The 14748-nt window shown below is 54.5% G+C and overlaps 1 protein-coding gene across 1 annotated transcript in view; it reads right to left on the bottom strand.

The window, feature by feature from the left end:
• Window positions 1-4128: 4128 nt before the first annotated feature.
• The window catches only part of MAPKAPK2 (MAPK activated protein kinase 2), a 44957-nt gene continuing 34337 nt past the window's right edge, over window positions 4129-14748 (bottom strand). The window contains exons 2-10 of the mRNA XM_032467061.1: window positions 8951-9090; window positions 8712-8776; window positions 8377-8456; window positions 7733-7859; window positions 7043-7118; window positions 6497-6621; window positions 6107-6192; window positions 5927-6007; window positions 4129-5397 (exon numbers count right to left, since the gene is read on the bottom strand). Of these exons, the coding sequence (XP_032322952.1) occupies window positions 5254-5397; window positions 5927-6007; window positions 6107-6192; window positions 6497-6621; window positions 7043-7118; window positions 7733-7859; window positions 8377-8456; window positions 8712-8776; window positions 8951-9090 (924 nt within the window). The 3' untranslated portion in view covers window positions 4129-5253. The remainder of the gene's footprint in view (window positions 5398-5926; window positions 6008-6106; window positions 6193-6496; window positions 6622-7042; window positions 7119-7732; window positions 7860-8376; window positions 8457-8711; window positions 8777-8950; window positions 9091-14748) is intronic.

Below are 14748 nucleotides of genomic sequence, written 5' to 3'. Positions count from 1 at the left end.
TTTAAAAATTGTAATCACTATGTTGTACACCTGAAACTTACATAATATAAATCAACTACACCTTAATTAAAAAAAAAAAGAATATATGGGGAAATCCCTATCGGGCTATGTTCCCAAATTTCAATTTGGGGTAAACAAGCATGGATGGTAAAGGAGGGGACTCCGGGTTGAAGGGGCCGAAGAGAAAAAACGGAAAGAAAACACTGAGGACAACCCCTGTCGATGGGGTCAGTCAGGATTCCCGCTCAGAGGACCGACGGCCAAAGGCCAGGCTGAAGCGATGAGCAGACGGCATCGCAGACGAGAAGACAGAAGGTGTGGGCCTAGGCTCAGAGAAAGGAAGGGCTGACTCTGACTCTGTAGAAACCAGAGTGGAACTCTGATGCGAACATCTCCACCACGCTGTTCCCTCTTTTTCTACCATCAAATTTGGCAGATCTGCCAGCTCAAAGGGCTCCTAAGCCTTTGCCAGAATAGACCTACCCCCGACACCGCAGCCACCTGCTCTGTCCGTTTCACAAAAGTGCTGATTCTCCCTGCCTTCTGTCACGTCCAAACCCACTGACGCCTCTAGCCTGAGCCCCAGGAGGGCCAGACCCACTTCTGACTCATCTGTGTCTCCCCGAGGTCCCACGTGCTGGGCATCACACATGGCAGGTGCCTGAGATGCACTGAGTCGGAGCGTGGCGTCTCTGTTCCCTGAGGGAGGCTGGGGGTCTTCCCCACGCGCAGCTCAGGCACAGGAGGCCGCGGCATTGACCGTGAGACGGGTGGCCTGTTTAGGGGAGGACCCTGTCCCTGCCCCCCGCCCCCCGGGAGTGCTTCCCTCCTCTCAGAGTCCTGGCATGGCCATGTTTCAGCCTCACGGCCGAGGGGTGGAGGGCAAGGCAGGGACTGAGGGCTTCATCCAGACGAGGACCCAGGATCCAGGATCTCCTCCAGTCTCAAAACCCAGAGGGCCCTAAGAGGCTGCCCTGAGCCACTTGGGTTTGGATGGCACACCCTTTCCTGGAGCACTTTTGAATGGATTGATTCAGACCACAATGCATGCGTCCGGGCCGCGGATGCAGCAAAAGGGAGGCCTCTGACGGTTGCACGTGGGTTTTGTCTCTTACTGACTAGGAACCGGGCAGGAACCGGGTCTTAGTTTTTTTCCCAAAGCACAGTGAGTCAAGTAAACGCCTGGGTATCGCGTGATTTAGTATAATGGCTGGTCTCCACACTGGTCCAACTGAGTGCAGGGGAAAGAAGAGGATGTCACCAAAAGGCCCCTCAGAGTAGAGCCTGGTGTCCCTTCCAAAGAGTGGCTACTCCCAAACTCAGCCAGGCTCCCCCTGGGGTGGCTGGGGCCCCCAACCGTGGGTTTCAAGAGACAGAGCCAGGGAGGAGCTGTACTTCCAGGGCTGAGAGCACACAGCCTGTCCCCCAGGCCCAGTCCAGCCCCTCGGGCCCACCTGCAACGTGCCCAGCAGGTCTGTTTACACTCACAGGGCAGGCGAGACAGCCGCTTTCCCCAGCCTCACCAACCCCGCCCTCCTCCCTTGAAGAACTGAATTTCCTTCACACCCTGAGCCAGCCCGGCCTACCCACTCTACTCACTCGTCATTCACAGCCCTCCGCACTTCCTGTCTCCAGCGCAGTCAAAGGAAAACCCCAAATTTTCTGTTATTGTTTACCAACCCAACTGCCTCCTCACCCCCAGGCACAGGACACACCCTCAGGCTGAGGACAGGAGCCAAGACCACCAAGCCTGCTCCAAGCCTCAGGTTCCCTGGGCCTTCTTGGGAAAGCAGCCCCCCAGAGCGGGATACACGTAGTGATAAAGGCCACCGGGCACCTGAGGCATCTCATTGCACTCCTCACAATAGCCGCGGGGCCACGGAGGGCTCCCCCCCCCCCCCGTTCCATAGAAAAGGCAACAGCTCTACTCAGTGGAGCAGAAGCTGCCTCTCCCCCCCCCCCCACCAAGACCCCTCCTGCCCTTCACCCCAGCCACCTTCCTTGAACCCCAGTATCATGAGCTGGGCTGACCCAGATGGAGGAGGAAGCACAACACAAGTGCTAATTAAGATGCAGGGCAAGAGGACGAGAAGGCTGCCAGACAGGCCTCTGTGGTGGAGCAGTGGCCCCACAGATGCCCGCATCCCAATCCCTGGACCTGAACACCTTACCCTGACACGGCAAAGGGGCTCTGCAGATGAGGTTACAGTGCAGGACCTCGGGATCACCTGGGTAGGCCCAATCTAACCACACAAGTCCTTAAAAGTGCAGACTCCTTCCTGCCTAGGTCAGAGAGGTGACAACGGAAGGGCCAGAGAGATGCGATGCTGCTGGTCTTGCAGATGGAGAAGGGGGCCACGGGCCAAAGCCTCTAGAAGCTGGAAAGTCAAGGCCACAGCATCTCCTAAAGCCTCTAAAAAGGAACACAGCTCTGCTGGGACCTTGATTTTAGACCAGTGAGACCATGTCAGACTTCTGACTTCAGGACTGTAACTTAGTAAAGTTGTGCTGGCTTAAGCCACAAAATGTATTGCACAGCAACGGAAAGGTCTCCAAAGACAGCAGAGTGCTGACAGCGCCCTTCCCCCCACCCACATCCCAATTCCCACCCTAGCTCTCCTCATTCCCTCGTCCCCCAGGTGCTTAGCACCTCTGAGACCTACGTAAGCAGACATGACTGGATTTCTCTGAAAGCAAAACCTCATGCTGTTTCATTTGAGCAGTGGTTTCTAGAGTGATGGGTAGAGTTTCAAGAGAGAAGCCAACCACAGCAACCCATTCAAGGGGCCACCAGGGACACCTGCCTCTCCCGTGAGCCTGAGGAGTGGAGATGCGACCCTCAGATGCCTGGGGGGAAGGGAGGGCCTCCCCTCCAGCTGGGAGGCTGGGTCTGAGGACGACCCCAGGCCTTGGGGATCCCGAGTTCCAGTCCAAACCAGTCAGCTGTGACCCCCAGCGCATGCCCTCACCCTCAGTGGGTTTCCTCATAAAACAGGGATAACAGTCCCACCGTGCCTTCCTCCCCTGACAGCTCTGAGGAGCACGTGAGAAAACGCAGGTGAAACTGTCTATGGCCATTTTCCATCTGACTGGGAGGAAGAGCAGTGGGGTCGGTAGACCAATTTCCACCTTAGACTCTACGGCAAACCAATTCACTGCGTGACCCCAAATAGCCCACCCCTGGGCCTCAGTCTTCCCATCTGTCAGTTAAGGGGAATCAGTCACACGAGCCCTGGGGCCCCTTCCAGGTCCAGCGAAGAGTATTCTGGTTTCTGCCTGACCCCTATCACCCCCTCCTGGCACTTCCAGGAACTACAGCAACTTGCTCCTCTGGTCTCTTTCCCAGAATTTGAACCAATTCACCAACACCACCAACTTCTTCATGGACCCCCACGCCAGCCGGCCCCCCAGGCTGAGGGTGCCGGCGCCTGGCCCCTGATTCAGTACCTGGTAGATGGGCATGGGCTCTCCACCCGTGGGTGTCACCGGCCCTGCTCTTCACGAACCCACACCAGACACATCCCACCCCAGCCAGGCCCTCAACGGGGTGGGCACTGGCTCCCTCTCACCCAGGAGGCCCTCCTCTCCTCTCCCAGGACCCCAGGACCCTGCCCTCCCCACTCACAACACGGATCTCCACGCATGGGGATAAGAGAGGTGGGGGAGTCGAGGGGCTGAGCCCCATGAAGGAAGAGAAAGAAAACATTTCAACTATTAAATCTGTTTAGTAAAGACAATTTTGCTCATACAAAACAACAGTTTACAACAATCTGAGTGCTGGACACACCGTCAGAGTCAGGGAGGCACTGCAGGTCCTCAGAGCCCTCCCCCCTGCCCAGAGAAGACCCTGGACACCCCCCACCCCCAAACCCTGCCCCTGAGGGAGATGAAAGCTGAAATATTAGTGCCACCCCTGCCCCAAGGGACCATGGCACAGAGGGCCTCTCCTCACACTGCTCCTCATGCATACGTGGGGGCTCCCCACCCCACCCCCTCACTGGCCTGGACACGCGATGCTGAGTTGTTTGGGGTGGGGGCACGGCGGCTGATGGGGAAGGGGCTGAGTCGGGACATCTTTGGTGCGAAGACCCCCCCACCCCCACCCTCAGGGCCACACGGCGGAGTTTACAGCAGGGCCACATAAGCGGTGCTGCCTTCGACCACAGGGCTCGCTGGCCGACGCCCCCGGACCCCGGGAGGCCCGGAAAGGCAGGAGCTCTGTGTCATTCATAAACCGCCCAGGCTCACCCCCGAGGGCTGAGAGGGGGCCTGCTGAGAAATGGCTAAAATGTCAGAAAATAAAGAAGATGGGTTAATAATGGCAGGAAGGGGAAGCAGAGAGGTGACTCGGTATATCAGCGCCGCAGAGGACCCGGCCCAGCACTGAGAGGGGAGCCGGGTCCCGGGGCGGGGCTCCAGTCTTCCGGATGGCCGGGCGGGGGCTAAGTCACTCCTCTCCACCCCCCGGAACCAGCTCACAGAGGCGGGCACGACGGCCTGGCTCAGGATCTGGACAGGCTTCCCAGGCACTTCGGCAGGCCCGACGCGGGCAGAGCAGGCCCGAGGAGGGAGAGGATTCCTGAGCCACGGGGGGCCCCCCTCCGCAGCCCTGCCTGCCCCTGGCCCCTCAAATGCACAAGCCCAGGCCCTGACCCAGGCACACACGCACGGGCACACACACACACACACACCCACACTCACTCCCATCTGCCTGGCACACTGGTGGCGTCTGAGAGCTCAGCAGCAGAGGGGCGGCCGCCTGGCCCCAGCTCTCCGTGGCCTGCAGCTCCCAGGATGCCTCAGCCATTGGGGACCGGGCTGTAGTGGGAAATCGGAGAGGGCAGATGGGACAACACAGGGACGCTCCCCATCACGGTCTCCACAAACACCCTTGAACAAACCCCAAACCCTTGCAGGGTCCAGAGAGGCAGGGGTCTGGGGGAGAGGAGCGGCGAGAGTGAGGGAAAGAACAATAAAAGAGGTTTCATAAAAATTCTAAGTCAAATTACTGATAAAATCGCAGAAGGAGCCCAGGTCCAAGAGCATCTCGCTCCTTCTCTCCACGCCCTCCTGGCCTCCCAGCGGCTCCCTCGCGGGGGCGGCCAGAACTCAGCCTCTGACGAGGTCCAGGCTCCACGCAGCCAAGGAGGAGGGGAGGCGGAAGTGGACAGCTCTGTGTCTCTTCATTTGAAAAATATATTCGGGTCGAGAGTTATTGCTTGTCCTCCAGTAGAGCTGGGCGGGCTCAGCGGCTCAGTGAGCAAGGGCTGCGGCCTCCAGGGCCCGAGCCTTCTTCCGCCTCTTCAGAAGCAGAGGGTTGGACGCATCTTCGATCTTTTTTATCTTGATCTGCTCGTAGTCGACCCGCATCGTGGCCAAGGCACTGGTCATCTCCTCCTGGAGGGGTGGGGGGTGCACCGGCAGAGCCGCGAGAAGTGAGAGACATAGCAGGGGTGGGACGAGGGTGACAGGGCAGGGGCAGGGACAGAGGGTGGGCTGGCTCGGGCCCAGGGCTGGGTCAGCGCCGCTCCCAGAGAGCCCTCCAACGACCCCACGGGAAGGCAGGGCACCGGGGTTCTCGTCCGCGCCACCAGTCACCAGCTGCACGACCCTCGACGGGTCACCCCCTTCTCTGGGCCTCAGTTTCCTCATACATGAAGTGAGGAGATGGTACCAGGTGGCCTTTCAAGTCCCTTTAGAGACCCAGGGAGTAGAGGGCTTGGAGGAAACAGCCACGGCCAAGTTAAACCCAACAAAGCATCCTCTGCCCACAGCGTGGTCAGGGAAGCGCTCAGAGATGCTGCTCCCGCTGTAACAGACGCGCCCTGGGGTGAGAGGGCACGGAACCGGCCCTCGGCGCCAGCACCACCTCCACACCCACGCGCCCTGTGGGCCCCCGAGCCCCTCTCGACCAGTGTCCCCTCACCTTTACATCCTCCCATCGCTCCTTGTCCTCCTTCAGGACCCGGCTGGTGTGCAGTGGGGTTTGAGGGACCTTCGTTGATTGCTGAGGGGAGAGAGAAGGGCCGAGTGAAAACCTGGGACAGGGTGGAGTCCTGAGGGACTGTCCCCGTGAACCCGGGCCCCTCCAGCCCGCCCGGCTCACCATGATCCAGGGGTGGTTCATGAACTCAGTGATGGTCATCCTCTGGGTGGGCTCTGTCTTCAGCAGGTTCCGGATGAGCATCTTCACTGTGGGGGAAGCAGGGCGCGGGCAGGGGACAGAGACGGCTCAGGGGCCCCTTTCCTCCTGCTCTTCCCACGGTTTGCAGGGGGAAACCAGACTCAGAGGGGGCTGCTGAGGAGCTGGCCCTGAGGACCAAAACGGCTCCACCACCCGAGAGCCCTGAACACCCCACACCCCTGGCTTTGCTGCAAGCCCTTTACACAGGCAGGGCACGTCCAGCAGGTGTGGGCCAGGTGCAGACCCACAACCACACCACCCACGTGAGACAGATGTCCCGCACACACGCGCACGCACATGTCAGCCCCTTACCTTCCTCTGACACTTCTGACCACTCCGGGTTGGGAAATTCATACTGGCCCATTCGGATGCGACTCTTCATACCAGGAGAGATGGCAAGGCCGTGGTTGGAATAAAACGGGGGGTACCCACACAGCCTGCGCCGACAGGAAGCGGGAAGAGAGGGGCAGAGAGGGTGTTATTTAGAGGCCCTGCACCAGGAACAGAGTGAGACACAGGCTTCTTCTTGTAAAGTCACACAGAACTTGTAACTCACTGATTCAGGTACAATATACAAAGTCAAGGACAGGGCTCCAGAATCCAACACACCAAGTATCTTAACCACACGTTTTCCTGCCCATTAGCTAGTTTACAGCACTTAGCTGTCAGAATCCACAGAACACTGAGAGGAGGGGACACGCAGGGGATTCCCAGGGCATCTCCCATCCAGAAGGGGAATACTAATCTTTGCCTCTTCCTCTTGTCCCGGAGAGATGAAGGCCTCCTTCCACCCCCTGCCCCAGCCCGCCCCAGCCCAGCCCAGCCCCGCTCCCCCAAGTCTCCTACCCGTACACTCACAGGATGTACATGATGACACCCAAGGACCACATGTCACAAGACTTGTCATACTTCTCTGGGCCCAGCACTTCTGGAGCTGCAAACCAAAGGTCAACATGGGTGGGTCCAGCCCTGGGAACCTGGCAATCTGCCCCAGTTCCTCTGTGGATGGGGCTCCCCATCCAGCCCTTCAGTCCATCATGATGGGACCAGAGCTGGGCTGGGAGGGGGAACAGTCACAGTCCAGGCGCCGGCCTGGACGGAGGGGAGCAGAAGACCCTCCTGCAAGAGGAGCCCTGGGGGCTGGAATCTCAAGGGGAAACAATTCTTGAACTGCAAGAGCCTTTCAGGCTGCCATTTAACTTGACAAACACATTTTCAGAGTTTACTCCGCACCCGTCAGCTGGGACTCCTGACCAAATCTGCGTCCCAGACTCCACCGGGAGTCTGATGGGAGCAGCGGGCTCATCTCAGGAAAAGCGCACGTGTGTGCAAAGTCCTACCCACAAACTCAGGCAGGTAACTTCCGACACTGCTTCAACCCCAGCTTAGCTCCGACAAGCCCCACTTCGGCTCAGGTCACATCAGGACCAGTGTTAGAAAGGGCTGGAGAACACGACCCTCTTAGGACCTGTGGCCCTGAGACCTCCAAAGTGGGGCCTGACAAATCTCTGGGGAAAGACAAGCTCCCCAGGCCTTCTCTGGACTTACCCACGTAGTATGGCGTGTAACAAGGAGTGGTCAGGGAGTTGTGGCTGGTGGTTTCCTTGGCAAAGCCAAAATCAGTGAGCTTCAGAATGGCATTGGGCCTTTTGGAGGTGTACAAGAGATTCTCAGGCTACAGAAAGAGAGACATAAGTAACAGCCCTGCTGAACCTGGCGGGGCTACCAGAAACCGAAAGGGTAAAGATTCCTTCCTTCCTTCCTTCCTTCCTCCCTCCCTTCCTTCCTCTATTCAACAACCATTTGTCCAGCCCCTGTGATCTGCACACCATGAGGACCCAGCCTCCCGAGAGCATACAGGGTGCTTGGAGATAAGAGACTAACACAGAGACCCAGCAGTAAACACCACAGGGACTCAGAGACCAAAGGTGTGACTGAGAAGGCCTGACTCAGGAGGACCACGGGGCTGAGTGTGGCCTCAGGAGGCTTACAGACCGGGTTGGGGGTTTGCCCAGAGAAGGCAGGGCCCTGCAGGGCAGAGGGTAGCACTCTGTCCCACTCTGCCCTCACCCAGGCTCGAGGATGCAGGATGACTCTGGGAATCTTCCTGGGGTCGCCGTGACCCTGACCCCCATGGCCTCCAGGACACCTGAGCTGGGGGGCGGCAGGGGGGCAGTAACCACAGCTGGTACCTTGACATCCCGATGGGCGATGTTGATCGAGTGTAAATACTGGATGGCCTCACCGATGCTCTTCATGATTTCTGACGCCTCTGCAGAGAAGAGAGCAGGAAGGAGAGGGAAGAAAAGCCACAAGATGTGTCATTAGGTCTGAAAACCCAATACCCAAGGCCCCCGACACAGCCCCAGGCTCCCTGCATCCACCCCCTACCCCAGGAACTCAGCACGAGCTGGAGGGGCAGCAGGCCTCAGGACCTCTCAGGAGAGCAACGGCTGCCCGAGGCCCCCTTCAGACACCCTGCTGCGCTGCCTGCCAAAGCCTGGTTCCCACAACAGACCCTTTCTACCTCTTTCTGTGAAGGCTTGGTCTCCTCGGTCCTGGATTCGGCTAAAGAGCTCTCCACCATCCAAACTGAAACAAAGCCACAGTCACATCTGGTGCACACACCACCATCACGCTCCCACCAAAAGAAGTCAAGCATTTACATTTTAGGCTTGAGTCCCCGTCTGGCCATCCTTAGAAGGTCAGGGGCCTGAGCAGGGGTGGGATCAGGTTGGGCCAGGAACAAAGAGGAAGGCTGCTCACCACTCCATGACAATCAGCAGGCACTTCCTCCCCGCATACAGGTTCTCATACACGTCCACGATGCGCACAATGTGCGGGCACTGGGAGGCCCGCCAGTGCAGCTCCACCTCGCGGCGGGCCTTGGGACAGTCCTGAAGCATCTGCAAGACCATCGCCTCCTAAGAAACTGCTCGGGGGCTGCAGGGAGCACTGGGCCTACCCCAAGCCCGGCCCACCCCGCCTGTCGCACCATCCACGCCGCCTACGGCTGGTCCACCACCAGCGCTCCAGCGCCCTCCCCAAGCCTCCTTCTCCTAAGTCCTGACGCAGAGCTCTGCAGCTCCCTTAGCTGCTACTCTAAAAGAAACCTCAAGATGACCCCTCACAGGGCCTTGACAGCTACAGTGAGATCACCCTTGACCATTTTGCCCAGCTGCGCCCTTCCACAGCTAAGAGTACAAAGTCAATTCCAGATGGCGGGCAGAGTCAAGCATGGGTAGACAGGGAGTAAAGGAGGCCTGGGGAGACAGACGGACTGAGAAAAACCCAAACAACAAATGAAAGGGGCCTAGAAAGAAGGGAGACTCCAGATCGGTAAGATAAGGTAACTCCAGGATCCCTCACACCCAGTACACCAAATCCCGTGCAATGTCCTTTCAACCAACAGGTGGCCTTGGGTGTCAGCCAGATGTGGTTTAAATCCTGGTTCTTACTAGATATGCAACTTTGAGCAAGTTACTTAACTCATAAGCCTCGTTCCTCTCCCCTCTTCCGTGGAGCAGGTGGCCAAGGTATTAAGGGAGCCTGGATCCCTCACCTGCCTCGGGGGCCGAATCTTGACTAGTCTGAGTCCATCTCATTAATCCCAGGCCCTTTTACTAAGACCTGACCCTTAGTAAACTTTGGGGGAATCTGCCGAGAGGCCTCTTAAAGGGAACACAAGGAACGCACATCATCTCTCCTGAATGTGGTGCCTGGCACCGCAGCAGTCACTTGGTAACATGAGGGGGACCAGCCGAAGGGGATAAACCAACGCACTGAAGGAAGCAACCAGGAGAGGTGGCAGCTACCTTGTTGACATCACCAAGCATCCCTCATGACTTCTTGGTAAAAACAGACTTTCCTTACTGTTTAAACTGCTTTCAGTGGGACTTTTTTATTGCTCAGAGCCAAAGACATCCTGATACATCCCTTTGTAAAATGGGGACAGATTTGTTGCTAAGGATTAAGTGAAATAACCCTGCAAAGCATCAAGCAGAGCGCCCGGCACGCGCTCAGTAACGTTAGCTGTCGTTTTTGCTGCAGACCGTCTTGGCATAGATACGAAAACAATCAAGACAAGGACCCTGACAGAGCAGCCATCTCCGTGGGACGTCAAGATTAGACCTCTAAGTACAGACTGCAACTGCTTTGGACATTCAGAGGGCTGGGGTGTGAGGGAGACAGTCCGGCAGGCAAGGAAATGAACAGGCAGAAGGGAGGCACCCAGGCAGGGAAAACGGTGGGAATCGGGCCTGAGTGACTGAGACGGAGCGAAGCTGGGGCGGGTGAGTGACACAGCAGGAGTGCTAACAGACCTGCTGGGAAGTGCATGAAGCTTGCAAAGAAAGATCAGCTGGCCAGGATGGAGCCAGATGACAGAGGGCACGGAAAGGCAAACACAGGAATTTTCAAACAAGAAAACTAGCATTCAGTATTGGTTCAACCACCGTGGTCACTCCTAGTGAACTGAAAGACATGCGTACCATTCAACCTAAGAATCCTACTTTTAGGGTTTACCTTATATGAGGTAATTCATGATAAGGAGGCATATGCAACTGTGTCCTTTACTACGATGTTTTTGATGGTGAAAATGTGTGTGTTTTAATGGTGAAAATGTGGAAGCAACAAAGTGATCTTCAATAGAGAAAGCCTAAATTAAGTGCTGCATGATGACAAAATAGAATTCTGTCAAGCAGGAAACATTAATAATGCAGACTGATCATTAATAATCTTTAAAATGATTCTGGGTTTGAAAAGTTATATGCAATATACATGTATAAATGAAACAGTCTGAATTATACAGAATTGTTTCTTGTAGATCAAATAAGATCAACTATCATCAATATCACAGTGTTCAATCTAATCTAATTTAAACAATTTAAAGAATGGTGTATATTTTTTGTGGCGAAAAAAAAAAAGAAAACTAACTTTCAGTTTTGCTCCAGTCCACGAAACTCTGGCCCTTTTCTAATTACATAGCATTTTACAGGATGAGGAAACTGAGGCTCAGAGAAGTAGTGTGTCCCAGACTCGGTTCCTGGGGAAAGGCAGAGCCAGGGTTGGAATTCAAGCCAGGTGGATCCCAAAGTCCAAGCCTTTTACACAATATCACACAGCTTTTAGAGATGAGGTGAGGCCAAGGCTTATCAGTCTCAGAGCACCAAATGCAAAGGTCCTTTGCAAAGGCAATCCCCAAACAGGAGCCCAGATCACTGCGTCTCCTAAGGAGCTGGCAGGAGGCAAGGTCATCATGAGGTCACACTGCCACCTGGTGGCCATCTAAGGACACTGCACGGGTCCTGAATTCTGCCACCTTCAACTTCATTCATCTGGATGGACCAAGGGAAAAGGTTATCCTTTCCCATGCCCTGTGAAGAGGAGGAGGCACTGGCCAATTTCATTTGCATGTATTCAATTCAACAAGCATTTATCAAGCTCCTACTATGGGCCACACATTGTGCTAGATGTCAGTACCAAATAGAAGATTCCCAGCCTGAAGGAACTCAGACTAGGGGATGGAGGTGGGGGCGTGAGGGGGGGCAGACACACAGAAAATGCTTATAACCTTGTGAGATAATGTGCTGTGAGACTGTTAAATTCAAAGGGTTCAAGAGCAAAAGTTCTCAGAGCAGCCAAAACAGAAAGACCTCTATCGCCCTCTGTACAGGCACATAGGAACTGAAGCCCAGAGAGAAAGATTTAAAGTTGCAAAATTTACTCAGCGGCAACAATCAGGAGAGACTTGGGCCTGGGTCTGGAATTTATCAATTTCCAGTTGCGTAGCCTTGGAGAGGCCATTACCTTCCTGAGTCCATTCCACATTCGTGAGTTAGCAGTTGTCACAGCTGCCTGGCCCCCTCGCTCACAGAGCCACTGCAAGCATCTGTGAAATAACACCTCTAAGAGGGCTTTGCTATCAGAAAGACACTCGCCACTGCAAACCAGCAGCACAGCTGCCCCCAGAGGGGCCCTCTCCGTCACCTCTGAGTTGAGGCTGTAACACCTCAATATAACAACTCCCCCCGATGTGTACAAGCCACCAGCGAGACTGCAGGCTGGGTTTCTGCCTGCAGCCCGGTGACCACCACCCCACCTGGGAACCAGCTCCGCGCTCTAACCAACCACTGCTATGGTAAGTGAGGATGCCCCTCGGCCCCTCCTGAACTCAGCATGCACTGCAGGGTCTGCTTGCTCTCTCTGCCTTAGACATTTAAGAGTGTGGGGCATTAGGCAAAACAGAATTTGCAGCCAGAAAGCCTGGGTTTGCATTCCATCTCCAGGCTTCCATAAAATCCCTCACCTGGAGCTGGACTGACCTAGTAAAACAAATCTGGCCTTGGGAATCACACACAACCTGCATCCCAGTTCTGCACTTCGCAGCTCGTGTTAGGCAAGCCAACCCACCTTCTGAAAAGGGTTTCCTCATCTGTAAAACTGGATTCAAATCAGCAAAACAAGTAAAGTGGAAAGAATAGTATTTTTAAATTCAAGAAACATGGAATTAACCTAAATGTCCATTGACAGACAACTGGATAAAGAAATTGTAGTATATTTATACAATGGAGTACTACTCAGCTATAAAAAAAGAAAAATGCCATTTGCAGCAACATGGATGGATCTAGAGATTGTCATTCTAAGTGAAGCCAGAAAGAAAGAAAAATACCATATGATATCACTTATATGTGGAATCTAAGAAAAAATTTAAAAAGAAAAAAAAAAGGACATTATGAACTCATCTACAAAACAGAAACAGACTCACAGACATAGTAAACAATCTTACAGTTACCAGGGAGAGGGGGTGGAAGGGATAAATTTGGGAGTTTGAGATTTACAAATGTCAGCCACTATATATAAAAATAGATTTTTAAAAAAAGTTTCTTCTGTATAGCACAGGGAACTATATTCAGTATCTTGTAATAATCTTTAATGAAAAATATGAAAACAAATATATGTATGTATATGCATGACTGGGACACTGTGCTGTGCACCAGAAATGGACACATTGTAATTGACTACTTCAATTAAAAAATTTTTTTTTCTAAGAGAAACATAATTAGAATTTCCCATGAAGACTGGTAATTGACATCAGGTATATATTTATCAGAAATCCCTGAATGGATATAAAAACCAGCCCAAGCCATGAAAGCAAGACCTTCAACCTGGTCAGGCGACAGGCTGGCTGACATCTTGGGGGCAGAGCCATGAAGAGCCAAAGAGGCTTTGTGGACAGCTGTGGGGTACCGAAGCCTGGAGAGAGGAAACCAAGCATGTGCTAATCTGGAGCAGAGGGCTAAGTAAAGAACAGGAGGGGAGGTTCCCGAGCAGCAAGCCAGAGAAGAGACAGGGAGAGCAAACAGGATTCCTAGGGTGCTGCCAGGCGCCACCAGCAACGGTACATGGCAGGTTCAACCTGAAGCCAAGAGAGTCACACGAGAAAGGTCCTCCCGCTCTGGCCTGGATAAGAGCAGTGGAGGCCAAAGGGCCCAGGACCACAGCCCTGATGGCCCACATCTGAAGGAAGGAAGGGTCTTCCCCAAACCAAAAGCCATAGGCCCTGGGACAAGGAATGCCTGAAAGGGATCGTGCAATATTTTAAGCCCATGCTAAGCCTAGAAAGGATATTGCGACTTGCTTTGGCCCCCTACAGTTTGCATCTGAAATTCCCCTGCACTGTTGAAAAGGGTCATTGTTGCATGTGCTAGACTGCAATGCAACAGGCAGGCCACCTACCTACCAAGTGTGGCGGGGGCCAGGGACCAGGCCACGAGGCCACTGCCCATCACTAGGATGATGGTGGCAATGAGGGAACTGTGGGAGCTCTCCCAAAATACTGTTCCAAGCCTCTCTTTGTCCGACCTGGATGAAAGAGGATGGTCCGCCTTACCTCCCTTACCAAATCTTCCATCATGGGTCTGCATGAAAAGACCTGGGAGTAGGAAGCACCCTAAGCTTAGGTGAGCCAGGGAGAAGGAGGGAAACAGAGGCCGGGGCCTGAGGCACTGGTCCCCAGCAAGGAAGATCTGAGGACCAGAAGGGAAGGGACGAGGCCCAGGTCCCAAGGGATCCTCACAAGCTCCACCACTTACTCAGTGTGTGAACTTGGGGAAGTTTTTAATCCCTTGGTGTCTCAGTTTCCTTACCTAAAGGGGATAATAACAGTACCTACCAAAACAAGCAAACAAAAAAACAGCACCTACCTATATCAAATGCGTTAATACATGCACATTATGTAAAGAATGATGCTCAGCACATAATAGGCACTGCATCAGTGTTTGCCATTATTGTTCTGCCCCCAAATTCCCCCATGTGCCAGAGTCCCACTGGGGTGGGCAACTGGGATGCTGCTCACACCCATCTCATTTAAGGTGCTATGAACAGCTCCAGGCACTGGGTGGAAGGGACGCAGAACACGGGGAGGGACGCAGGCTTCGGCACCCTCGCCCTGAGTCTCCCTTTCCCTCCCTACAGCCTAAACAGACAGCTGGGGGCGGACACACATCAGGAGAAGGAAGCCGTCCATCCCTTCCCAAGACAGACGCGGTGCCAAGAGTGATGCA

This window comes from Camelus ferus, chromosome 23, assembly GCF_009834535.1.
Source record: "Camelus ferus isolate YT-003-E chromosome 23, BCGSAC_Cfer_1.0, whole genome shotgun sequence".
Lineage (NCBI taxonomy): Eukaryota > Metazoa > Chordata > Mammalia > Artiodactyla > Camelidae > Camelus > Camelus ferus.
The sequence above is the reverse complement of the archived record's forward strand: the minus strand, read 5'-3'. Positions and strand labels throughout refer to the sequence as shown.